Here is a 27,425-nt window from a genome sequence, read left to right as displayed (position 1 = left end):
CATCATCAGGGAACTGGAGAAACCTGGATATGTGTGTGTGTGTGTGTGTGTGTGTGTGAAAGATATAGAAGAACTGCCTTTTAAAGTGGTATCAGACTAAAACAGATTCCATGCATATACATATATGTATATATTTATATATATACATATATATATATATTTGGGTACACATATATGTATGTGTAAAATTTCAAAAATATTATTCAAATTGTATGTGGTCTAATTAATGATCAATAAAAACTAACCACTTTCTAAAGTCTTTTTCTCAATTTTTAACAAATTAAAATGAAGACTACTTTTATAACATGCATTTTTTTTGGAGAAGTCACTTGCACTTCATCATCCTATACATGCTCCAAATAGTTTATGTGCAATGTAAGGTAGTAATGAATAGCTAACATATTTCCTACAGATGGTAAATGTGATACTAAGAACTGAAATCTAAAAGAAAGTGTTACCATGGTGATCTATTGGAAATCAACAAGCTCTTCTCGGCTATGTGACCTCAGAGAATGGCTGATATTTTTGTGTGTTGTGGTTAATTTCTCATTTTACTGACCTAGTTAAGGTTCAATGCCTGGTACTGTTTATTAAAGCAGTTATATCTTGCCTTTTACTCACAAAGATTTGGCATTTCTCAAACAAGAATTTGGGATTAACAACCATAAAATTCTTAGCTCTTTTCCACTCCCCAGAAACACAGGAGTGAAAAGCAGAAATCCCAGAAGCCTAGAGCAAATGTAGTGGCAGCAGGGGAATCCTTGGACTATAACAGCTGCTGTTCCTTCCCAAAACAGAGTTATATGAATCAGCTCCCCTTAGGAATTTGCAGGGGGATAGAGGCAGACCCTCAAAGATAATGAAGCATCCTGATTAATCTAAGAAAATCAATGAGAGGAGCAGTATGGAAGGCAAGAAGAGTATGTACCATCTACATAGGGTAGGTATCACTTTAACCAAATGCCTAACTGAATTGTACACATAGGTACACTATTTTACCAGTATCCTAACCAGTGGTTTTCTGCAGCACACAGCTGTACATGGTGATTAGGTTTTAAGAGGAATTGATATAAATTAGATGAACAATTAGATGGAAATCTGCCCATGATTTGCCTACAAATGCTTTGTCTACAGTTTTTTCAACCACAAATAGAATAACTAGCTTCTACTTCCCCTTCTCCTTCCACCTCCAACTGAATAAGTGGTCTTTGGAAAATCTCCCTGAACCTCTGTTGTCCTCTCTAAAACCCGGATATTGATTTCTTACCTGCTTGAAAGGAGGGGGCTGGAGCAGATGCTTTGTTGAGATCTCTCTCAACTCTAGAATATAGGATTCTATGAATTTATAAAAGCCACAATATAATATGCAAATCTACCAGTCCACAAAATGCTTTTGCTAGCAGGTTCTTGCCAAAGGCAATGCAGTTAAAATTTAAATATGTAGGGCTCATTATCCCTTTGTTGAATTATCCAGTCTCAACTGTTTCTTTTTCTTTCTTCTTCTCCCTGATTTGGGGATATTTCACTGAGTATTATATGGATTTTAATTTCCCATGCTAATTTTGCCCTAATTTAGCAAAGATAACTGCAAGTTCTCTGACTTTACTATGGATATTTACTATGGATATGGATACTACAAGGGATATATGCCATCAGAGAACCTGGATAGTCATGGCATCCTTGAAATGGTCAAGTGGGTGAGAGGAAGTATTATAAAACCAAATTTGGAAGGAACCTTAATGGCTACCAAGCTTCATCACCTCATTGAACAGATGAGGAATCAGGCCCAGAGAAGTCAGAAAGGCAGTGAGACTTGAGAAGGGGAATTTAAAACTAAGTTAAAAGCTCTAAACTCTAGATCCAGTATATTTTCCATGGTGCCAGAAGGTCCCTAGTCCCATCCTTTATGAAGGATTTACAGGACTGAATAGGCAAGCTTGGCTCCAGAATGATCTGCATTGTTGGATGACTGAGATTACAAATGTGTCAAAGGATGTAATTGAGTATTTCCCTATATCATATGAGAATATAAAAAAATGCAACTACTATGATTTTTAAACTACTCTTGCAGACATATTTTCATTGCTCCTTGGTTAATGTAATTTGCATAGGCTAAACTATATGCAAAATTTCCTCATACATTTTGCTGTGACAGGCTTAATTTGAAATTGATATGTAACAACTGTGGCCGGCTATAAGGAGCTCTTCAGTTAAGAGGTTAATTAGTTTAATGGTTGAAGTAAGTGAGTTCTTTAACTGCTTTCCAAGAAGAGAATCTCTTACATAAGGCGCAACACTCTGGAAGTAAGCTGGGCAAACAACCTCCTTGAAAAAAATAGCCTGGAGGAAAGGGGATGCTGTTCAGAAAAGTTCAAAGATGGTAAACAAGTGAAGAGAAAGAGATAATTAACTGGAGTCACTTTACCAGGCTTAAGCATTTTCAAAATATGCCTGTCTAGACAGCTGATGAGTGTTAGTTACTTTGAATTCAGTAGGTGTTAGGAGGTCTTTAAGTATATCTAGGCTTAAGTAAATAATCTGGGCTGCTGTTTTGTGGATACCTTTTGTAGGATCTCTGAACATGATTGGATAAAAATTACATGTTTATTTCAATATACTTCTTTTTTAAGCCTTCAATGTATAAATAAACATTCAAAGGAGAGGGGTTCACATTCAGAAATGTGGTTTACAGTGAACAAAGTCATGGAAGCAGAAAGATTCAGGTATGAACAATGTTTGAAACTAGTTTGTCTTAAAGAATGCATTGAAGAACATATGAGACAAGTCTGGAAAGGAAAGGGCAAAGGATAGAACAACTACATGTAGCAGGTAAATGGGGGAGAATGAAGGGTTCTGACCAATTGAGTTACATAATCAAGCCCATTGATTAGAAAGACATCTGGTGATGGTATAAATAGAAATGATGACTTTGAAGGATAGAGGAAAGAATGATGAGGATCATAATGTATTTTTCTTTTAAGACTGGTAGCAAAGGAGAGGAGAAGAACTATTGAGAAGGGAGAGGGAAAAAGAATGAAATAGATTTTTAGACATAACAAATGTGAGAATTTCTCTTGGATATGCATATTTATTATAATTTATTACATATTTATATCTATTCATATGCATTATCTTATGTTATATTTTATATTATGTAATTTATATATGTAGATAGATAGATCGACAGATAGTGGTGCTTTCCCCAAAACTAATATAGGGCAGGCTCCAAAGTGCAAAGATTTTCTGGTCATATATGCTTATGAAAGAAAAGGTATCCAGCTAGTCAGTAAGATGATAATAATTGCTCCCAGTAATACATTTTGTTCCTGTGTTTTTCCTCCTTCTGTCTCACTTGAATGGAAAACCAGCACAGAGGGAAAGGAAGGAAATAAGCATAGAAATAAGGCTACTATGTTCTAAACACCTTACTAAATGTTTTACAAATAGTAGTTTATGTGATCCTTATAACCTTGTTAGGTAGCTGTTATTATTATCCTCCTTTTGTAGTTAAGGAAATTGAGGCAAACAAAGGTTAAGTGATTTACACAGAGTCAGATGTCTAGTTAAGTGTCTGAGGATAGATTTGAACTCCAGGCTGAGAATTCTAATACCATCTAGCTACCCTTAGGTAATTCTTAGATAAGACAATAAATATGTATTTCAAAGACTGAATTCAAATTCAAAGACAAATTCAAATCTTTATTCTGAAAAATAAATTAACCACTATTTATTAAGTACCTACTATTTGCTAGACATTAGACTAAGCACTGGAGATGCAAATACAAAGAATACAAAAAAAATAATTACTATCAATGAAGTTAATTTTTTTATCTTTAAGACCTTTTTGGTTTTAAAGTACATCATAATTTTTGTCCAAAATGTAGATATATAAATATATATCAAATACATACAAGGTTGCAAGGGTGGGAGGGCAGTAGTGGTCAGAGGAATGAAGAAAGGTTTAATGGATTAGATAGTGTTTGAGCTCCTGAATCTTTAGGGAAAATGAGGATGGGGTGAGGAAGGTGTATATTCTAAGTATCATTCAGTTGTTTTTCAGCCATGTCTGATTCCTCATGGTCCCATTTATGATTTTCTTGGAAGAGATCCTGAAATGGTTTGCCTTTTACTTCTCCATTCATTTTACAGATGAGCAGAATTAAGTGATTTACCCAGGATTTAACAATTAAACTAAGTGTCTGAGGATGGATTTGAATTCAGGTCTTCCTGATTCCAAGCCTGATAGTCTATCCCCTGCAAAACCTACCTGCCCTAAGTTATATTCTCAGGCAGAGCAAAGTCATTGATGCAGGGATATAGAGCTGAGTAAGGGGATCATACTGAAACTAATTTAAATAGCAAACAGTATCTAATGAGGCAAGAAAGGTAGGTTCAGACCAGATTGTGAAGTGCTTTAATTAAACAGAGGATCCTAAAGGACATAGGGGTCTGTTGAGCAGGAGAGGGATACAGTCAGATCTGAACTTCAGAAAACTTATTTTTGGCATTTGTGTGGAGGACAAATCAGTACAAGGAGAGAGACTTGAAATAGGGAGTCTACTTAGGAGGATTTTGCTATTTTCTAGGCAAAGGGAGAGGAAGGCCTGACCTAGGATGATGACTGAATGAGAAAGGGTTGGATTTGGAAAATGTTTTGGATTTATATATATGTGTATATATAAATATTTTTATATATATGCAAAGTCTGTAATGACTTATCAGCTATATGGATTATTTGTGGGGCAGCAGAAGGCAAAATTGAGGAAAACGCTGAAGTTAGAAATGTGGGACACTGGAAAGATGGTGATGCTTTGTATAGAAATAGGAAGTTTGGAAGAGAGATGGGTTTGGGGGAAAATATAATGAGTTCCATTTTGGATATGTCGAGTTTAAGATGTTTGGGTAATGTTTGAATTTTTTGATAATTTTGGATGAGTCATTTCCTTTTTTGAGACCATAGTTTCCTTATCTGTCCAAAGAAAGGGCTGGATTCTTTAAATTCCCTTGCAAAACAAATAGTTTATAAGTCATCTCTAAATGAGCTTTTTGGGGGTATTAGGGAATAGAAAGCTTTCCATAATGGATCCTTTTAAGTAAAACAGGATTTGAATCAACAAAGAGTTATCAAAGCAAGGAAAAATGAGTCAGTCTTTTTTAAACTCTTGTTATGTGTCAGGCACTTTATCAAGTTTTAAGAGTACAAAGAAAAGCAAATAAAGCAAAAAAAAAATGCCTTTTCTCAAGAGGCTTACAGATGAACAGGTTGTTGTTTGTTCTTCATTTTCCACAGAACCAATGATATCATGGGATAATGTTTTGATTTACTCATGGCCTAGATTTAAGTGAGGCAGAGTTGCAGAAAGTTGTCATCCTCTCCTTTCCAGTGTCATCCCTGACTAGTGATAGAACAAAAGTCAGGGACAACTGGCAATGGCCTGGGGTACAGTGGATGACCTTAATGTCTTTAATATCTAATCAAGTTCTAGTGCTCCAGAGTTCTTGCTTCAGCTCTCTCCATGGCTATTAGAACAAATTTTTCTCTTTTGCCCATTCTGCCCGGGAAGTCTTCCCAGCCCTGGGAAGACACCCCCTACACCTAACTCATAGCAGCCAGATTTGCTCTATAAGTTAATATTCTGTGCTGGAAGAGACCTTAGAGCTCTAGTAGTTAGGCAAACAATCTAACGTTAAACATTCACTATATGCCAGTAATTGTGCTAAATGTTGGAGATAAAAATACAGATGTCCTTTTAAAAGGAACCTACATTCTCCTGGTGACACACAAGAACAAGGCTTCTGGCAAAAGGTGGCTTTGGAGCTGTGTAGTATCTGGTATTTTAACCAATAAAGAACATGAGGCCATTTTCCTGAGAATAACATTATTTATTAAAGATACATTCAATCTGCTAATAAAGAATGGTTCTTTCACCTGCCTCTTCCTTAAGTGAAAGATCCTCTGTGAGACTTGTTTATATAGGTGGGTATGTCCTCTTTCTAAATGGCTGGACAGTTTGACCTTTGGATGTCTGCTGATGGTCCCCATTGGTAGATATTTTGAAAGAGGAGGAGGACTTTGAAACCTTAACTCTTCTCTCATTCCTTCATCATAGAAAAAGTGGGTATTTAACCCAGATAAAGAAAATATCAACATATCCTAATTTCAAATGGATCGAAATTCACTAGCTAGAAAAATATGGGTGACACATACTTCTTTGGCTTATTAAGAAACTGAACATTAAGGAGCTTATGAAGCCCAGCTTCCTCTAGAAATCTTTGGCTAGAGAACTATAAGTTGCCTCAGTCATGTTTCAGTGGCTCTTTCTCTTGTTGGGGACCTGGTCACCACCAATTCTCTATGATATATTTAGTAATGTTTCCAAAGGCTTTAGAAAGAGTTCTTGTTATATATAAAGAAGGAGCAGGTCTCCATCCTGCCTAGGATGGGAGATTTTCCAAGATGGTACATTCTCTGAATTTCATAGGAACAAAGGAGTGAGGGACTGAGTATAAGAGAGTCTGTGCCTCAATTCAGGACACAGGAATAGAAATAATTCAAAATAAAAAATAATAATAAATCCTCTCTGATGACTTGAATCCAGAGAAACTAAGAGGTAGAGGTAAAGAGGGACAATATTGCAAATGTGAATGGGAGTGTGGAGGCAGCCAGTGCAAAGGGTGAAGGAATGTTCTGTGTAAAGCATAGGATGTTGGTCAATGGTGCTAACTTGTAGGATGTATGGAGGAGAGTAAAATGTAAGAAAGTAGCACTTTCAGCTAAAGCAAAGCCTGGAGAGGTAATTGAAACCATCATATGATGAGTTCAGCAAGTGAGCTAGAGAGAGGGAGCAGAAAAGAGAATACACAATAGAAGTTTGAAAGGAGATAGCAAAGAAGACTGAGAAGAAATATATAAAATGGACATAATTCAATATATTTGTTCAGATTCCTGAAAGCTGCAAAATTTGCTCTATAGTTTGATTTTTTGGAGCTGGAAGAGGACTTAGAGCTCATAAAGTCAGGCAAATAGCCAAACATTAAACATTCTATGCCAGTCATTATTCTAAACATTAGAGATAAAAATATAGAAGTCCTTTTTCTTAAGTAACTTACAGTCTACTAGAACCATACAACATGCTTGTCAAGAAGTAAATGCAAAAGTGATTTTATTACATGATGAGACACTAATATCTTAGAGAATTTGGAAAGACTTCTTATGAGAGTATTTCATAGATGAAGAATGGCAAAAAGGCAGGAAGGAAAGAAAGAAGAAAGAAAGGAAAGTAGTAAGAAACAGAGGAAGGAAGAAGGGAAAACTTTCCCAGGTTTTCACAATTAAAAAAGAAAGCAAATCAGTTGGGATTTGAAGGAAGCCTCCAATTCCAAGTTCTGTGCTCTATGTACTGTACCATTTTGTCTTTCCAGTTAGCATAATCCTGCTGATTTCATTGTTTTGCTGCATAAACATAATTAAAGTTCCCATTTTAAATGTCTCCATGGAAGCATATTCTCATAAGCTAATGTGTAGCATTTTAGAAGAAACCTTCTGTTTTTATAGTTTTTTTTAAAGAGTTGATTACTTGCCAGAAAAGGCCAAGTATTTCAGTGTATGAAGAACCCTCTTGAGATTCAGATGGTCCTGAGTTCAAGGGTTTACTCAGACTTATGCTTGCTAGAACAGAGAGCAAGTCCCTTAATCTTTCAGTACCCTAGACAACTCCCTAAGACTCTAAGAAATATACAAGTTATTCATATTTGTTTCTATAAGCAAATAAGCAAAATTGTACTTAGGTGAGGATACATATCTTGGGAAATCTGTAAAGGCTACTTACAGGAGGAGGCACCTGAGCATTTAATAAATGAGAAATGCCAAGAACTCAGGAAAGTAGAATGACAGGAAAGAAAGAAGGAAGGGAGGAAGGAAGAAAAGAGGGAAGGAGAATAATTTCTCATTTGGCCACATGAGTTTCTTAGAATTAGAATGAATTAGAGAGGATTTGTTGATCTGCATCAGTAGTGTGCATTTTTACAATGAGAAAACCTCTGATTGATGAAATCACAGGTTTGGACCTTCACACACCCCCTACCTACAAATTAAAAAAAAAAATCTGTAAGGATACATTATCATCTACCTACCTATATGAGGTTTAGTCATTGACTATTTTCAAATGTCTGGCTAAAAGTGTTCCAAAATTCTAGTCCTTAGGGATGCTAGAAATAATTCTACAATTTTACTTCACCCTTCAGTGAATAAAAGTACCAAGAAAGTACGAGAGGCAAAGGATGCAGTACAATAAATGGTTTTTAAATCATTCAGGCTTTAAAATAAGGTATCCTAAATGATCTCTGTGTTAATTACATTACTAAAGATATTCTGTGGGCCAGGGAATTTATTGACTAAGCCTAGTATCTATCGATTACATTGTTAGGAAAGAAAGAAGTAATTTGGATTTGAGGGGGAATGGAGAAAACCTGGTTGTTGATCATTGTTAACTACTGCTTATTCCTCGGGATGAAGGCTTTGCCAGTTTGCAAAATCACTTCCATGAAGAATGACTTACTGTCCTCATGTAATCAATAAAGCTAAACCTACCGACTTTGAACTAGAATGCTAGGATGCCCGTTAATAGGACAGTTACAAAGTAACCAGATTGGCCAAGAAACACAATTCCCTGGAGGTAGGACTTTAATTTTCATTTAACTCAAAATAAAATGGTGACATTACAAATTATATTCATTGTTATTTCCTGCCCATTTTTGCTTTATGAAAACCTCTCTTATTTTTAGGCATGTCCACAATTTTTCACACATTTCCCATAGTTAAACTTACTTCCTATCTCTAAATCTAAGTTGAGAAAGTATGGAATGGAAATTGATTTTTAAAAAAGTATTGCTACTTCATACAATACTCAGATATATTATTTATTTATGACAGAGAATCCCAAATATAAATCCTCTTAGCTCTAGCCCATGGGCAACATGCATAATGTGCACACAGGTGGGGAACCTTGTTTAGGAGAGCTAAAGGAAGACAAGGAAGGTCATATATGGGCACAGGCATGAGGGTAGTCTAGGCTTGTGTGCAAGTGAAGAGAGTAGATCTAAGAGTCTCTTACTGGGAGAGAAACATTGGTACCAAAGATCAGATAGCAGTTCAGAAGTCAAAATGGGAAGATAAGGTTTAAAAGATTAGTTTGGCTTCTTATCCTATTCGGAGTTGTCAGCACGACCAGCAGACAGGGAATGGGATATTGGCATATGTAGGAGATATTGCAGATTCACCAAAATAAATCAAATAACATAAAGTAAGCCACATTCATTTTCTTTTGGTTTTCCATTGCATATAAATGTTATTCTTAGACTACATTGAAGTGTATTAAGTATGCAATATTTTTATGTTTTAAACATGTATGTACCTTAATTAAAAAATTCTTTCCTGCTAAAAATGCTAACCACCATATGAGCCTTCATCAAGTTCTACTCTTTTTTGCTGGTGGAGAGTCTTGGTTTGTAGTTGATGGCTGCCAACTCATCAGGTGGCCTAGTTTTCTGCCTATTTAATGTTTTGATAAGCCTTCCTCACTAAGTTTAATCATTTTGGTTTTTTGATTTAGAGTAAGAGAGATTTGACTTTTGCTTTCACTTGAATACTTAAAGGCCTTTGTAGGGTTATTATCTGGCCTAATTGCAATATTGTGTGGTGTCTTAGCAAAATAGGGCAACCTAAGGAAAGGGGCAGATCCTGGGAAGCTAAGTGGATGGAGCAGTCAGGACACAAACAATATTAATATATTAAGCTCATCCAAAACAATTAAAATGATAACATAAAGATCACAGATCACCAAAACAGACATAATAATAAAGTTTGAAATACTGTAAAAATTACCAAAATGTAACACAGCCATGATGTAAACTCATGTTGTTGGACAAAAGATGCTGATAGATTTCTTTGACAAAGGGTTACTACAAACCTTTAATTTGTAAAAAAAAAAATACCTGCAAAGCATAATAAAGCAAAATTCAATAAAATAAGATTTTCCTGTATTAAAAATATAGGCAAGGAATTTGGATAATATGGATGGGAATCACCAGAAATAATAAAGAAGTTCAGTGCCATGTAAAAACTTTGTATCAGATCAAGAACTTATAAATATGTCTTATGAATACTGAGGACAAAACATTTTTGTCCTGGTGCTACATGGAGAGGTAAGTTGGATGAGAATGACTTGGATACAGAATGAAAGGGAAAAGTAGATAACTAACAAATTTTCCTATAAAGGTCAATGGTCCTCAAACTTTTTGGTCTCAGGATACTTTAACACTCAAAAGTTATTAATGACTTACTCAAAATGTTCATGTTGGTTATATGTATTAACATTTACCGTATTAGAAATTATGAGATCTTAGTATTATTGGGAAAACAGTTTTGATATAAAGGTCCTTTTGAAAGGATCTCATGGATCACACTTTGAGAACCTTTTAAGTAGAATATAATTCAGGGGTGAGTTGGAGTCAGCTTAAACTAGCTAGTGAGAGCCAGTTGTTGAATTATTAGTGTGAGCTTTTTAAAGCTCAGAAATTGGCAAATACTAAGAATCAGGGCTTGATTTAAAGATACTAAGAAGTTCTGAAGAGAAGAGAAAATAAATGGTGGAACACTCCTCAATAGAGAATGATGTATGAGGATGAGGGAGGTAAATGTTGAACATGGTAGAAATGGACAGATGGGACACCTGCAGCCATCTGGATAGTTGAAATTCTTTATCACTACTGTACTATGATTGTGTGCCAGGATTGCTTTTTGTTTCCCAAACTACAACTCTTTTTTAAATAGAAGGATTGTAGTAAATATTAATGCCAAAATTATTCCTGTTTTTTCTTTTTGATCTTTACCTAAATTCAAAGTTCTTGGATTTTCTTGCATGATTATACTTTCTTAAAAACAATGCCTACCTTACTCCCCTTTATCTCCTCCACCTTTTTTGGATACATTAAAGTCACATAGAACTATGCTCTAGTCATGGATTTTATTCCACCAAGGTCAAATTTGACCCTTTGCATTAAGGCTTCTAATTCTTCTTGTGTTGATTTAGGCATTGGTATAGGGATCTTTGAAGCCATAAGTTTTACCACTGACTCTTGAATTTTTCCTCATGTAACACTACATTTCCTATTTTCTTATTTCTTTATGGACATTCTTCATATCATTTGTCTTAGAAAATACACATAAGCAGTCTTATCTCTTCCATATCCTTTTTAAAGTAACTTAGATTTGATTTGCAAGACATCTGGTAAATACATCGATATGAGCCTTTGTTCCATATACTCTGTCTTCAGTCAGGAGTCTGTCATATCTTTATAACTATAAGCCATCGTCCATAAGTCTAAATCTCCTTTTCTGACACTGTTATCTTAGTCAACTCTTCACTTAAAGAAAGACATTTTGCCCTTGTTCATCCATTTCATTCACTAGTGAAGGGTGAGGAAAATGCAATCTATGCCCTTGTGTTCTTTCATTTATTTATGAACACTTTATACACTTCATAAAATACTTGTTTAGGCTCTTTCTGGAAATGTCATTTATATTTGCATAGTATCTAGTACAGGGCTGATATCTTAAAGTATGGGGTTCATAATATCCACCCAATGGATAGACTCTTAAATTAATTAATTAATCAATAATTTCCAGGTGGTCTTTAAAAATAAGGTAAAGATATGTCTTGAAGCTTAAGTGCAATTCTGCCTTAAGGTAGACTTGTTCCAATAGGAACAAGTAATCTTGCAATGCCTCTTCTGGATTTTTGAGACTTTAATTATTGTAAAAGAATACTAGCTAGCTAGTATTACTAGAAAAATTACTAGAAAAGAATGCTAGCATAAAATCAATTTGAATATTATTTCACAAAACTATCAGAGAGTATATGTGACACTTGAGGCAAATCTATTCTGTGTGAAGGACAAAGAATTATGTGAATGTGCAACTTATTAAATTTTTTAATGAATTTTCCCATTTTAAAATAAATAGTCTAGATTTTTATCAATGCCTTTCTCAGGGAAAGAGTTATGACTTTAAGCTATAAATCACAGAAATTCTTAATATCTTTAAAAAAGCATTAGGGATAAATATGCTACGTTGGAGGGCAGCTAAGAGAATGCTAGGTGTGAAGTCAAGAAGACACAACTTTCTAAGTTCTAATCTGGCCTCAGACACTTGCTAGCTCTGTGATCATGGGTAAGTCACTTAACCCTGTTTGTCTCAGTTTCCTTGACTATAAAATGATCTAGAGAAGGAAATGGCAAATCATTCCAGAATTTTGGCCAAAAAACCAACAAACCCAAATGGGTCATGCAGAGTCAGATGTAACTGAAATTCCTGAACATATGTACATACATGCACGTTACTATGGTAGTCCATGGCAGAATCAGGAATCTATGTGTCAGTGACACACTTCATTCAATGGCTACACAAGAAATATAGCTGTCCTACATAGCTCCTTTTCGAGGATCTGAACAGCAAACAGTTCAACTGCCTCCCTCTGTAGCTACCATAAACTCACAGTAGCCAGGCCAACAGGGTTTTTTGTTTTGTTTTGTTTTTTTAAGTTCTGTCTTTACTATTTATCTCATTTGTCTAGAAAAGAATGATTCACTGATTAATACACATAGAATTTTACTTTTCTGCCTTTATTTTCTTTTTTTAAGTTTTACATTTTAGGAAATTAATTTATTTTTACAAGAAATTTATAATGTACCTCCTACTGTTCCCCCTCATTGAACCAAAAGGACAATAGAAAGAAAAGGATCAGGAAAACCATCATCACAAACATCTATATTCCAGCACAAAACATTCCCACTCCAGTCTTGCTTGAAAATAGATGTCTCTACATTTTAAGTTCATAACTTTGGCAGGTGAATCCTCTCCCTTAGTTTTTAAATGTATTCTTCATGGGAGAGGCACTGCTCATCCACAACATTGTATGTTCAAATTTACCTATGGATTGATGTGGTCTTAATTCGGTTATATTATGCCTTTTCTTTATTGCCTGTAATGAAAATTTTTGTCTTGGTGGTTGCAAATAACAGTGTTAGAGTAGATAGAAAGTTTTACTCTACATAATCTAAATTTGGCTTAAGGTTTTGTTCCTGACACAGAAGATGTCATCGTGGGTGAGTCACTTAACCCTTCTGTGTCCCTTTCAAATCTCTAAAACCCTAAATTTCAAGTCATTTATAAGTGTCAATATAGGGAGTTTTTAAACCGATTTGTTATAACAAAATTATATGAAAGGAGTGTGTGTGTGTGAGAGAGAGACAGACAGACAGACAGACAGAAGACAGAGACACAAAGAAATAAAGATCTATCTATCTATCTATCTATCTATCTATCTATCTAACTATCTATCTATCTATCTTTCTAGAGTGAGGTAGGGAAATTTACTTTGTAGTAAGTTAGTAAGAGCACCCATCAATTTGTCTTTTTCCTACTCCTCTCCAAAGTGCCTAGCATAAACAAAATTATGTTACCTCTATTGTATCTTTAAAAGTCTCCTTTTTAAATTCTACCATTTTATATGTTAGAAATGAAAGCCAAGAAGGGTTTAATAATTTGCCCAAGGTCACAAAACTGGAAGAGAGATCAAAATCCCAAGGTATCTTGCTTCTAGTCTAAGCATCTATTTCACCTGTAGCCTGTTAATGTTTCAAAATACTCTTATCATCTTGATGATAACAGTGATTTGGTACAAAGTTCTTCTGGTAATATTATTCAGAAGTTATCCATTATTCCTCTGATGCCAATAATGTAATAAAATGTTTTTTCAACTACAAAGAAAATTGAACCAAATAATAGGTTTTGAAATTATTTATATGCATTTTAAGGAAGAAAATATTATGATATACCTTTTCTTTAATGCCAGAAAGTTACCTAGTAGGCACTTCATAGAGTCTGAAAACATGTCATTATGTCTTTTTTTAGTTCATTAGAAAGTTTCACTATCAACTAATAATAATGGCTAACATCTTACATTTCCAATTTTATTGAACTATTTAAAAATTATTTCTTAAAAGCAATTAAAAACCCTTAGGGATGCAATGGATAGAGCACTGGCCCTGAATTTAGGAAGATGAGTTCAAATCCAGCCTTAGACACTAGCTATATGACCCTGTGTGAGTCAAGTAACTTCTCTCTGCCTCATTTTCCATAGCTATAAAATAGAGATTAAAAAACCAAACCCTAACATCCAATGTTTTTAGAAGAATAAAACAAGCTAATATTTTATGATGTTTTTTATAAACCTTAAATTGTTATATATTTTAGTTTTTATTATAGCTTTGAAATAAAAAAAAAGATTAGTCTCAACAGCAACCCTTTTGAAAAAAAACAGAAAGAAATAAGGTATTCACTGGAAAATGATTGAATATCTTATGACATATAAAATACATGGCATACTACTGTACCATAAAAAATGACAAATGTGAGGAATTCAGAAAAAAAAACTTTGAAAGACTTACAAGAACCTATGAAGAATGAAGTAAACATAACTAGGAGGATAATATGTGCAATTGCTAAAGTCATACTTATTAGAAGAACACTAGAAATAGCCAAACTAATGGAATTATAATGAACAATCTTTGCTATGGAGAATGACATGGATACAAACCTCCCTTTTCTCAGCTGAGAGATTCTTACTTAAATGATTTTATTACAAGAAAGTGTTTGCAACTGATGGGGTTGTGATAAGGAGAAACGAAGGTGACATAGGAGTTAGCACTAAAATTATTGTAATTTTATTTGCTTGTATATTTTCAAAAAAGCTGACAATCCTTATAGCAATGCTAGTATGTTACTTTAACTGTAACTTTGTTGAGAAAAAGCAATCACTCTTTTTTTTTAAACCCTTACCTTCCATCTTGGAATCAATACTGTGTATTGGTTCCAAGGCAGAAGAGTGGTAAGGGCTAGGCAATGAGGGTTAAGTGACTTGCGCAGGGTCACACAGCTAGGAAGTGTCTGAGGTCAAATTTGAATCCAAGACCTCCTGTCTCTAGGCCTGGCTCTCAATCCACTGAGCTACCCAGCTGCCCCCCAAAAGCAATCACTTTTAAAAAATATCTCATGTTTTTGAAGAGTCATGGTCAGAATAAAGTCTTTTAAAAATTTAACACTTAGGAAGAAACGGTCATCTTTACCTCGTTTATGAAGAAGAACACTGGCATGCCTGCGTCCATTTCCATTTTCAACATAACATGAATAATTTCCCAAATCCCCTTCTTCTACAGAGTCAACAATTAATGAGATGGAAACTTCTTGCTCCCCAAGATGTTCCTTAAGAATCCTGAATAACACACACATATACACAACCATATAAATTTTTAGATTATTACATGATTCTGATTTTCTGATATAAACACACTACTCATAATTTACATTTGATCTTTCAAATTTGGCTGTGGTTTGATGTGATCCTAATTAAATTACATCATGCCTCTTTGTTCCTCACTCCTAATGAGAATTCTTCTCTAGGTGGATGCAAATGACAGTTGCAGCTAATTATATTCCTGAGAAGGACAGCTCACATAGTGTAAAAAGAGAGGTGAAGGACACCTTGAAGAAAAGTTTATACATTGTTTTCTATATCAAGTAGATTATGGAGTTGCTTAAGAGGGTGAAAAATTATGATATCCTAGGTTGTAAAGCTATTTCTTGCTTTATGTCAAGAAACACATTTCTGTGATATTGTGACATTTCAGTTGAGGCTACTAGTCTGGCATTTTTTAAAAGATAAAATGTAATTGCCAATTTTTAAAGAAATGTGAAATTATTAACCTGGAGGCGGTATGTTCTGATAAAATAGTTAATTCTGACATTTGAAATGAATGGTAAAAAGTTCCCCCAACTAACTGCTAAGGAGGTTAGCATTATATGCAGCAAATAAGGTGATATTTCTTTAAACTGATGCTACCTTCTCCAAAGACCCTCTAGCTGTCTCTTCCTCTCTTCCTCTTGAGTTTCCATTCCCCACCTTCACATAGGTACACATTTTCCAAATTAAGACAGAAAATGCAAAACCTCCTTAGAGTCTTCCCTGAACTCACACGCACACAAACAAAAACCATTGTAAAGAGGTTTATGACTCCTTTTAAACTTTTGAAGTTCAAAGTCTCTGGGTGAAAGACAATAGCAAAGCTTTAAATAAGAAATATTGCTCAAGCACATTCCACATTTCATAGCACACTTGGTCTGGGCTCTGCATGATAAAGTTAGAGTACACCAGGGTGAGATATACCCACTTCCGTCTTGCCACTGCCCAAGGAAGAGAAACCTGATTAGAATAACCTCCAATGATTGCACAGCTCGATCTTCTTTTGAAGAATATATTTTTCTGTTACCTTTATCAGTTTTCATGTTGAAGAAGACAAACAGAAAATACTAAAATTGTTTCTCCGACCTATAATGCGATCTTCAGATGAAGATAAAGTTCAGAATTTTACACATGGATTTGATTCTGTCATAAGGCATTCATTGTGGCTAGTATAACCTTGTACATTTAAATTGTGCTTAAGATTCAGTAGCTGTAATGAAGCATAATTTCAGTGAGTAATGCTGCCAGACCTTGAAGCCTGAAGAAGGAAATGCTGGGATTTCAGTTTCTTTCTCTAACCTTGATTGTTTTTATAAGTTTATTCCTCTTTATCATGCCCACCGCATAAATATTTGTTCATCAAAGTCAAAATAAGGAAGACTTTCATAGAAGGAATATATTTTTCATCTCAGTGCTTTTGTACTTTCCTCAATAATGCTTTTTAGTTGACTAGGTAATTAGAATGTATAAAAAATATGTGAGGAAAGATGGGAATGTTATATTGTTCTTTATCTAGTAGCAAGATAATGTTTCTCCTTTTTTATTATTGAGAACATTTAGGAAAACTATGCTGTCACAATTTCCATATTTTTATTATACTTAGATCTCTTGAACAATACAGTATTCCTTAGTGAAAACTATTTCTTGACAAGTTTATTTCCTGTAACTTCCCAATTGGCGTTTTTGTTTTGCATTTCATCAGTCAGTCGCTTAACAACTTCTCTGTCATTCAGTGTTAAAGGATTTTTATTGTCAGAGTAGCAATAAAAAAAAGTGCTCTTTATTCAGGATTGTATTATCTATCTAAGTAACTTCGAATACAGTAAAAGAAAAATAAAACATTGCCAACAACATATGCTTTACCTAATGTCACTTTCCCACACTCGATTTTCATCAAGATCTTCAATAAACTTCTCTCCTTTCATCCAGTAAATTAAAGGGCTGACATCTCCACTGTATCCAAAGAATGCTCTGCAGGTTAGATTAGCCAAATTGCCTGTTACAGAGAAAGAATGAAAATATGTTATTTCAAAATATTTGATTTGTTGGACAAGCTAAAAGAAAAGACTTTGTTCATTTTGAGATTGAATAATAAATACAATGCTAATCCCTAATTCAGTAAGGTCTGTGTATGTACACATAGAAAACATAGAAGGAAAGTCACACTAATAAAATGATTGCCATCATCTATCTTTTGATACAAAATTATTGACACTGCTCAAACAAGTTCCATCTATTGATGCTTTTAGATGGGAATCATCAAAATATCACAAAACTATTGATGGTTGCTCCATTGCTTTATAGTCATGCTTCTTTGTGACCCTATTTGGGGTTTTCTTGACAAGATATTATAGTGGTTTGCCATTTTCTTCTCCAGCTCGATTTACAGATGAGGAAACTGAGGCAGACTGACTTGTTCAGGATCACACAGCTGATAAGTATTGATGTCAGATTTGAAAACTGGAGGATGACTGAACAAGTTGTGCTGTGTGATTGTAATGAAACACTATTGAGATATAAGAAATGATGAAAGGGATGATTTTGGAAAAACCTAGGAAGTTTGAACTGATACAGAGTGAAGAGAACAGAACCATGAGGACACTGTACAATGTAACAGCAATAGTGTAAGGATGATCAACTGTCAAAGACTCTGCTACTATAATTAAGATAAGATCCAAGAAAATTCCTAAAGAACTCCATGAAAAAAAATGCTATCCACTTCAGAGAGATAAGACATGATCTCTGAATGAAGATTGAAGAATACTTTTTTTGAAAATTTCTTTTTGGTATGGAAATATATTTTGTATGATTTCACATTTACAATCAATATTAAATTATTTGCTTTCTCAGGAAAAGGGGAAGGGACAGAAGGGAATGATAGAATTTGGAATTCAAAATTTTAAACAATGATTGTTAAAAAATTTTACATGTAATTGGGAAATATTTAACTAAACAAAAATATTTTAAGAAAAAAATCCAGGCCCAACATTTTATCTCTTATTTTTTCAACACTGTATTTCTTAGCTGCTCCATTGAGATTTGGAAGCAACTATAAAGATCCAACCTTTTCATTCCTAGATCCTTTACATAATGCTTCAGGTCTATAGCCCCTTGTTTACTTGTTTCTGACTCATTATGACCCCCATTTGGAGTTTTCTTGGCAAAGATATTGGTATGGTTTGTTGTTTCCTTCTCTAGCCCATTTTACAGATGAAGTAACAGAGATAAACAAGGATAAATGGCTTGACTAGTAAGTATCTGAGGCCAGACATGAACTCAGGAAGATGAATCTTCCTGTCTTTAGGTCCAGCACTCTGTGCATTATGGCATCACCTGTCTCAATTATTGACTAGCTGATGCACATTAAACATATTTTGCCTGATAGCATCAAAAGTCATGGTGATACGGATATAGAGCTGGCCTAAGAGACAGGAAAACTCTGGATTAAAGTTCTTTCTCTGACACCCCCTGGCCATATGAACATGGACAGCTTTATTGGTCTCTTTTGTGTCCTTCTCATTATAGTTGTGGTTCTTCCTTCATTTTTGAAGACCAATGACATCACGTCTTGGATTTAAGAAAACAAAGTTGCACACAAGGTCATCAGCTTCACTTTCTCTTCCAGAATCATATAAGTCCAATGGGAAGACAAAAATCAGGTCAACTGATAATGGTCCAGGGCACAGGGGATGACTTTAGTGTCTTCCATGTCTGACCAAGCTCTAAGCACTCCATAGTACCTGCTTCAGCCTCCTTCATGGCTGTTGGAACAAGTTGTTCTCATCTGTCTAATCTATCAGGAAAAATCTTCATGTGCATTCCCCTAACTTATCATCAGTTTTGATGCCTGTTGATTACCCTCAACCTGGTTTAACTCATCTGCTGAGATGCTTTATTGGAGTGTGATCACTGTGCATGCTATAGTATCTTGGAGCCACAGGTGAGAGTTGGACACCAAAGGTGGATGAACATCCCTGATAAGGGTTCAGCCCTCTTTCCAGAATACCTAGTGTCCTAGACAAGTCTTTAAGACTACTTATTATAATTTATAACATCGTATGTGTTATTATATTACACATATGTTATTTTCACATAAAATGAACATTTGTGCTTTCACACTTGAAAAATACCATCATTCATGATAATTGAAATAGCTGACATGCAACTTCTTACCAATGCTATCTCATTTGATCCTTTCAACAACTCTGAAAGATAGAAACTAACTCCCATTTTACAAAATGAGAAAACTAAGAAGTTATGAGATTAGTCAGAAGTATACAGCGAGTATATGAATCAGAATTTGAACTCTGGTCCCTTTGACTCTAAAACTAGTATTCTAACCATTATGTCACTTAGCTATTGTAAAGAAGTTCTATTAAAAGTGTCATCTTACATTAGTACTTTATCAAGGAATTCTTAAAAAACCCCAAACATTAAAAGTCCATTTTTTTCTGCCTAGTTTGATAGACATTTCCAGGCCTTAAGATGAGATAAATTTGATGATCTCAAAACTCCCACAAAGTTGGGATTTGGCTCCAAGAACAATTTTCTACTCTGCATAAACACATCAGAGCAAAAGGAAACATTATACTGAATTTGATTTCAGGAAAAATTCAACTTAAAAACCTCCTACACTCCAAATTTACTATCTCTGCAATGATGAACAAATTGCTTGAGATAAAATACATCTATTACCTCCTCCACTGGATTATTAGGAGGATTAAATGATGTGATACACATCAAGCACTTGGTCAGACTTAAAAGCACGCTGACAAAGTAGATAGTAGTAGAAACAATAGCAGCTGCAGGAGCCACTCTTGTTATTAAAATGTAGATGTTTTGTGAGCATTTCAAAAGCATAAATTTATTCTGGGTAATAGATACTGTCCATATCTAGGATGGAAGATGTAAACCAAGTTCTGTCCTGTTCTTCCCCTGGCATTCTTTTCTGATTAGATTCTAAATTAAATTATTCCAACAGTTTACTTTTCTTGACCTGGGCTCAGACACTTACTAGTTGTGTGAGCCTGGGCAAGTCCCTTATTCCTGTTTGTCTTGGTTTCCTCATCTGTAAAAGGAGTTAGAGAAGGAAATGACAAACCACTGAAGTATCTTTGTTAGGGAAATCTCAAGGAGTCATGAAGAGTCAGACTAAAAATGACTGAACAACAGTTTTCTCAAGAAGTGAGCATTGAGTCACCATTTGCCTTGGGATAACTTATGTAAAAATAAAGAAGGAAGGGTGTGCTTTCGATTCTCTGCTCCCAGATGTAAACCTACCAATAAATTTATAATTGTTGATCTACTTTTATGTTGTTAAAAAACAGTAGAAGTATGTGAATGGGAACTATTATTTCATTCATTTAACTGTCTCTACAGGGAGCAAAAAAGAATCAATACTTTGTTCCCAAAGAATTTTCAAGGCATTTATAAAATCAAGGCATTGGACTAGATAATTTTTAAAGATCTTTTCAACTCTAGAAGCCAATGAAACTCTGTCACCTATACATTTCCATAGGTACCAGTCATCCAGTTGGGAAGTAGATATCATTACAGTGTTTTCATCCTGGGATACTACAAATTGTTAAAAAGAACAATAGTCCTCCAAGTAATCTCTTGCTATGAAAAATGACAGAGCATTTCTTTGAGTTGTTAAAGTTCAACAGTTAAATTTCAACTATCTATGTTCATATAATGTTTAAATTATTGGCACCAAATATGGTGAGAAAAAATAAAATAATTAATTTTTCCTATAAGCTAATTTTTTTGTGCCACTGGCACATTTTATAGAGTGGAAATCTCTATAGAAATTATTAGAGCCCTGTTGGAAATTTTAGATCATTACAGATGATGACAAGAAACTCAAATTTGCACAAATAAGTTAAGGGAATGAGTTTAATGTTGTTTGGCTGATGTGTTCTAACTCAAATAAAAAAGTGGTCTCTGTAGGATAATGTATTAAATTAAATTATAATTTTAAGAAGACAACAAATGTCCTAGATTTCATTTGTATACCTCATCTAAAAATAGACTATATTGCTAGAATACTGTGTACATTAACTTTAAACAAGAGTCTTCTTTTTAAGGGTAGGAGTTATAGTGGATCCCCCCAGATATGGCTAGTTATGTTTACTGTTGCTTGTTTGTCACTTATTTTCAAAATGAATCAGTGGCATTATGAGGTGATGTCTTGACTTGTGCATGATATGGCTTTAAGTGAGACTGAGTTGCATGAAGTTTTTAGTCTTACTCTTTCTTCTGGAGTTATAGGATTCCAGTGGCAAGACAAAAATCAGAACTATTTATGGCTTGGGATGTAGTGGATGACCTTATTGTTTTCCATGTCTTACCAAGCTCTAAACAAATTGTTTTCATTGGCCCATTCCACTAGTCTTCAATATTCCAAATGATTTGTGGCCCATCAGTTTAGCCCTTCTTCAGAGATGGTTTACCAAGATGAAGCCACTATCAGTTTCTTGGATCCACAGGTGAGGTTTGAGTGACAGGTGAAAACCAAAGTTAGATAAGTAGCTCTGAAAAGGGTTCAGCAATCCCTCACATAAGAGATGCTAATGTTCCTTGAACACCATATATATATTCCTGCTAATTATGTTTACTGTGGGCAGAAGGAAAATTCCTGTTTCTTCAATAGATATATCCAAGAAATTTCCAAACTAATTAATCTCCTCTTCTAATTTCATCACAGAGATCTAGGGTAACTCTAATGACATCCTTATTGTATTTCACTTTGCTCTGTTCATGGACAACTACAGTAAAGCTCTAAAACGTCAGATGCCCTTTAATTAAGCTCCCCTGCTGAGGGTACCATTATTTTCTCTAACCCATAAGATTCATAATGTCCAAGTCACCTCTGATTCTTTCCTCTTCCCCAATCTCCTGTATTCCATCATTTCCCAAGTCTGGTCTATTCTATTTCAACAATACTTTCCAAACCCTCTTCTTTTTCTGTATTTATACTGCTACCACTTTTACAGAGTTCCTAATCATCTTCTGACCGGACAATTTGATTAGCCTGCCAATTATTTTCTCTGCCACCAGTTTCTGTTCTCCTTAATTCATAAACAATGTTTCCAAAAAATAATCTTCTTAACCCTAGGTCTAACCACACCATTATCCTGTTCAAAAACTTTTGGTAGGTCTTTATTGCCTCTGGGTTTAGGTACAATTTCCTTAGGTGGGCATTTATGTTCCAGCAAAATATGGATTTAATTTATTTGTCTATGTTTTATGTTACCCCACTTTACACATTTTACAGTCCATCCCCAAAGATCACTAGCTATCCTTCAGCATTCCTTGCCCCACTTCTATTATTTAAACATAGTAATCTACCTGATTAGAATGCATTTTCTCTTTGTCATGTGGAGAAATTAGACTATATTAAGGATAAGGGACATGGCCCGAAAGATAGTGCACCCAAAAAGAAAGAGATAAAGGCAAAGAAAACAAAGGTTAATACACAGGGAAATGACAGTGACAAGGATACTAAGTCTGAAAGTGAACCTGAAAAAAATTTTTCCACTAAGGAATATGACTAAGTTATCAAGTACAGATGGTGTATTACATTCAAAAGTGCATAGACAGTTTACAACACTGGATCATGATTCCCTTAAGAAATGGGTACCAAAATTTATCGATCAGCCCTATAAGATGCAGAAAGAACTCTAATGTGCTTTCCGAATCTTTGATCCCAATTTCCAAGATGTAGAATTTCTCTTGTCTGAACTGTTCAGCCCTCATGAGCATTGCCAATTCATTGAAAAGACCAGGTCAGAAAACAATCTGACTTGTTGGCCCACAGAGGAGCAAAGGGAAGACCTTGATTTTGCAAATCCCAGAAGCATGACATACTTAAGGAAATGTAGGGAAGACTTGCTCCAAGCTATTAAGCTCTGTTGCTCGAAGCCTAATGCATGGGCAAGATTTGATAAACTCATGCAAAATACAGGGGAACATCCAGCTTCATTTATAGATCACCTCTCTGAAATGGCTGAATTAATTATGGGCTTATAGGCAAATACTGAGGAGTCTACAAATCATGTGAGAAGACAGTTTTTGCAAGGGTGCACACATCACTCGAAAATTTTTTTCAAACATTACTTTCCAAAGTATGATACTGTGAGTCTGATCGAATTACATGAAACCTCAACTTACCTTCATGAAAATTATTCAGAACAACATAAACAGATGCAAGATTTAATGGAAAAATTAGAGGTAACAGAGAAGACTTAAAGAGATAAGGAGATTGAGGAAATCAAGAAACTGAATACTGTTAGGATATACACAAAACCTACTTATAAACCAAAAACAGTACACAGAGAGACTAGACAAAGTTTTTTTTTCTTCTGCCATAAGAAAGGACACTTGATCAAAGACTGTTTTCTGAAAAAGAAATATGAAGTAAGTAACAATAAAGCCACACAAGCAAGACACAGAAAGCAAAATTCCACTTGCTGTTCTTATTGTAAGCTAAAATCCACACAACAGGCAACTGATTTACAGGAAATGCAACAGGCTATTAAATCAGGAGCCAAAACTAAATATTCAGACATGGTTAGGAAAGAATTATGAAGCCAGGCATATAATGTATGTAGTTTGGTACATGGAGACAGAAGAAATGGTGAAAAAGAGACTGATGTCAAACTTGGGAGAAGAAAGATAAGAAATGGTGAAAATTTTGTACGAGAAAGTGAACCTGTGAGTGATAGCAAATGTCAAGAGACAGGCAGAGACAAGTAAAACAGCTAGACGCTGAAGTTAAGGAAATTATGTCTCAAATAGCAACAGAGATAAGAGACTCAGAGAAAGGCTGCATGGTAACCACACAGGAAAAAAGTGCAAATCAAGTCAAACATTCTTGGAGAACTTTTTTCAGTGCAGAGTGGGCACAGGGATTGAATTGTGTAAAAGGAAAAGACAGACAAAGTCACAAACACTCAAGCAGTAGTTAGTGAAAGAGACAGAAACAAAATTTCGATTCCATACAGGTTACTGTTGCTAGAGATGTAAATACTTTGAAACCATTCACAGATTTGTATGATGACATCCCACCAAACTCAGTTAATTCTTCAAATAGCTATATGGCACAGGTACCCTTAGAAAAAACATCTAATTTGAATCCTGAAGCTGAAATTTTCCATCCAGCAATGACTGATTTAGATAATACAAAATTTACTAAAAATGAAGCTGACATTACATTTGAAAATAATAATCCTATTCAAAGTAATGGAGGTGACATGACAGTTGAATTTGAAAAGAGGAATGGAATGGAAGTCTTAGTAACTGAAATAACAAGCAAGGATTCAAATGGCAGACTTGAAGCCAACATTCTAAGTGGTAGAGGGGAATCTGGCCAAATAAACTTATGTAAGATAAGCAACAGCTACAATTTAAATTTGTGTTCCAATGTAGTACAATCAGCCTCATATGAAGACTTCATAGGAAATGATTTAAATCAAAAAGAGTTAACTGATCCAAATATACAACTGGCAGAGGGTAGCAAGAAATGTACAGTGACTCAGTAGTAATACACACCTTAGCTACACACCCAAAAACATAAGTATGTAGTATTCTGGGAAAGAATGAAGGCACACATCCTACTGATGCAGGGGAAAATGCAGATGTACTAAACTCATTCCCAGAAGATAATAACAACACAGAGGGACAGATTTCTATCTCTACACAGTCAAAAGTGAGTGAAGATGAACAAAATCTTCTAGCTGATGATAGAGTAAAATTTAAAAATATTAATAATAGCATTGCATATCTGCAAGAAAAAACTAACCCCATACCATCAAGTTTACCAAATCAAAACAAAATCTAAAGCTTAGCAATGAGAAACAACCAGAAACTGATTTGGGAAATATAAAAGCTGGTGATATAGGCTTAGATCAACACACAAAGCCAGAGTTAGCAACACCTGATACAAGTTTACATGGCACTGAACAAAATCCATTGAATAACATAAGGATTGCTGATTTCAGTGAGTCAGAATCAGATACAGAGTCAGAAGGTATACCAGGTAGTGTAATAACAATGGACCAAGATGATTTAGAAGAAATGCCTTACCAATTTTATAAGCTTTATGAAGAGGTAGATGAAGAAGGGGATGTGTGGGACACAAATGAGAAAATTGAATACCTGAAACCAGTACAATCAAAATCTTATCAAGATTAAGATGATGAGATGTTCTTTGGGCACAGAACAAATTGTATACCATTAGAAGAACTTTATGCAAGATTAGGGGTTGATAATGAAGACTTTATAGAGAAGTTGAATTACATGGCTTGTACAGATATGGATTTTGAATGGGAAGGAGGATATCAAGGATGAATTTGTTATCAAAGACTTTAACATCAAGTTATAGTTGAGAACTGAAACAGGTTATCCATATCTTTCAACCTTCACCCTAAACAATCTCTATCAGGGGAAGGAAGAGAGGGAGGGTATACCATGAAGATATTATTTCATAGTTTCAGATACCTCACAAGAAACAACAATGTGATCATGTCATCAATGAAGATGCATAAAAATGACATCTGAAAAAAAAAGCCCTAGTCATGAGCAGCAACAGAAGTAGCCCTAGAAAAATAATCAACAATCAATAACAGTCCCTATGAATGAAAGTTGGTGAATGGAAAGCACCCAAGACTACTTATCAACAGATAGTACAGACAAGAGAGTATTGCACATGCTAAAATGATAGCCTGTGAATGGAAAGTATGAAAGGAAAGCACTGTAAAAGCCACTAAAACAGAGTAAAAGAAATATGCCTTTAAAAGATTAGTAGCCATAGAAAAATCTCTACATATTGTACACAAACTCTCTGCCTACAATAGCAATAGCAGTGGAACTAACAAAATTATTTGAAACGAAAACATAACTCCAAACCAAACGAATTACATTATATCAAAATTCTATCTCCAAGACATAACTAAAGACAACATATAATAAATCTCCTTGTGAAAATTCAAACAAAAAGATAAGAAAACTTCAAATTCATATTCTTAACAAAATTCTAAGAAATTATACATACTGCTTAAATTCACCCATGAAGATGTACATATATAAAGCTTACTTCCACTCATGAAGATGGACACATGTAATGCTCACTTCCACATATGAAGAATAACTGATGAATTCTGACAAGCACTCATGAAGAACTCATAGCTTACTTCCACGCACAATGAAAATTTCAATCTTACATGCCCTTGTAAAAAGCTTACACGCATGAATGCCCCTGATTGTTCCAGTATGTTCCTGATTGTTCCAGTTTGTTCCTGAATTGAAGAACACAGGACTACAATCAAGATCAACAGCAGGTAAGAGTGGCATGCTGACCAGATGACGAAAGACACAGAGTTTCTACAATCAACATCAAAGGACATGGAAGGACTTTGAAAGTTTGGACTTGTGATCATGAGATTATGTAAGAATGAGACATACATGTTAAAATCACATATATACATACACATTTTACACAGAAATATAATGTAGGAAGATATCTCATGGAATGGGTAAGTATACAACATATGCATAGTTACAAAACACAAAAGTCACACTGATATATAAATTTCTTTGCAAAATTCAGACAAAGAAATTTCTTATCTGCATGAGTTTCACAGAAATCTAAAACAATGTATATGGATATACATATGTAAATCTGTATAAATACAAACTATGTACACATGTAGATACTAATGTACTAACAAACTAACTATATTAGAATAATTTATTAATGTTCTAATAACTAAACTATAGGGACAGTTTAGAAAATTTGTTTGAAGTCTTAGGGAAGTAGGGAGGGACAGACATAAAAACTATTTAAGTATAGAAGTTAAATTACAATTGTAGGTTAACAATTGTTAGTAATAGAAGATTTTACTTAGCTGAATTTATAGACATTATGATAAGACAGTTAAAAGTCAAAATGCTGTTGAAATTGTTGGAATTGTTTAAAATTATTACATCAGCTATTATGTCAAAACCATGTTCATGTAAATCCCTATTACCTAAACCATTGTTCTATACCCAAACTTAGTATAGAAC

General features: G+C 34.6%; 1 protein-coding gene across 1 annotated transcript in view; it reads right to left on the bottom strand.

Moving 5' to 3' along the window:
- IL1RAPL1 (interleukin 1 receptor accessory protein like 1) overlaps positions 1 to 27,425 on the bottom strand; it is a 1,590,341-nt gene that overhangs the window by 50,186 nt on the left and 1,512,730 nt on the right. Inside the window, exons 7-8 of the mRNA XM_001362537.4 lie at positions 17,223 to 17,355; positions 15,187 to 15,332 (exon numbers count right to left, since the gene is read on the bottom strand). Of these exons, the coding sequence (XP_001362574.3) occupies positions 15,187 to 15,332; positions 17,223 to 17,355 (279 nt within the window). The remainder of the gene's footprint in view (positions 1 to 15,186; positions 15,333 to 17,222; positions 17,356 to 27,425) is intronic.

The sequence above is a fragment of the Monodelphis domestica genome, chromosome 4 (assembly GCF_027887165.1).
Source record: "Monodelphis domestica isolate mMonDom1 chromosome 4, mMonDom1.pri, whole genome shotgun sequence".
In the NCBI taxonomy this organism is placed as follows: Eukaryota; Metazoa; Chordata; class Mammalia; order Didelphimorphia; family Didelphidae; genus Monodelphis; species Monodelphis domestica.
The sequence above is the reverse complement of the archived record's forward strand: the minus strand, read 5'-3'. Positions and strand labels throughout refer to the sequence as shown.